The 924-nt window shown below is 38.1% G+C and overlaps 1 protein-coding gene across 1 annotated transcript; it reads left to right on the forward strand.

The window, feature by feature from the left end:
• Positions 1-17: 17 nt before the first annotated feature.
• On the forward strand, positions 18-918 carry LOC117112475 (alpha-2,8-sialyltransferase 8B-like; the record flags this gene model as incomplete). Its single annotated transcript, XM_033255563.1, is given in 1 exon segment — positions 18-918. A coding segment is annotated over 1 exon segment (256 nt), but the record flags the coding sequence as incomplete, so codon positions are not given.
• Between the last annotated feature and the right edge of the window lie 6 nt (positions 919-924).

Genomic DNA, 924 nt, shown 5'->3' on the forward strand with positions numbered 1-924 from the left:
GACTGTTTATTACATAGGTTATGGCATTTACGTCTTCCATCCACTGGACTGAATATGATTTCTTCGATGAACTATTATTGCGACAAGATCAGTTTATACGGTTTCTTTCCATTCTATGTCGATGAACATGGCCGACGTCTTCAGCATCATTATTACGAACAGGTGCAATATAACTACACACACAGTCACCACAAGATGCCCTACGAGTTTATTCAACTCACGAAATTACGCGATTCTGGTGTGTTGAGGCTTGTTACAGATAGGTGTTACTGATAACGATATCACCATTAATGCCTTACGAGTTTCTCAATCTCACGAAATTACGTAATTATGGCGTAATGGTACAGGGAGATTGAGGTGACCAATGACGATATCGCCATTAGATATGCCTTACGAGTTTCTGGTGGGTTGAGGCTTGTAACAGATCGATGTAACTCATCGATGTAACTGATGATGACGTCATCAAAATATACGTTTTCAATCTCGAAATTACACCGATCTGGTCTTTTGAGACCTTTTAGCCGATCAATGGTAATACAAGTAAGATGCCCAATGAGTTTCTTGTGACACTTTCTCATATCACGCGAGTCATGAGTGTTGAAACTTGGTACCACTATGGAGGAATAAGTGTAGACTTACGGTACCACAGATCAAAGTTACTTCATGAACTCAAATATGCATCTAAAGTAGACCAGCTCATGTAATTCCATCGGGTCTACATTACTTACTCGTTCATATGAGACTGCTGTTAAAATACAGTATATCGTGATATCAGGGTGGGGGGAGAGAGAATTAATTTAATACCGGTAGTCTATTTATCAACTGAAAATTTGAATTAGAAGATTGATTTCTTTCTTTCTTTTTTTTTCAATTAACAGGCGCATAGATTATACCGTTCTCATAATTGTTTTAGGTTTCGCAATC

The sequence above is a fragment of the Anneissia japonica genome, unplaced genomic scaffold (genome assembly GCF_011630105.1).
Source record: "Anneissia japonica isolate Jap-2015-1 unplaced genomic scaffold, ASM1163010v1 scaffold72891_len924_cov231, whole genome shotgun sequence".
NCBI lineage: Eukaryota > Metazoa > Echinodermata > Crinoidea > Comatulida > Comatulidae > Anneissia > Anneissia japonica.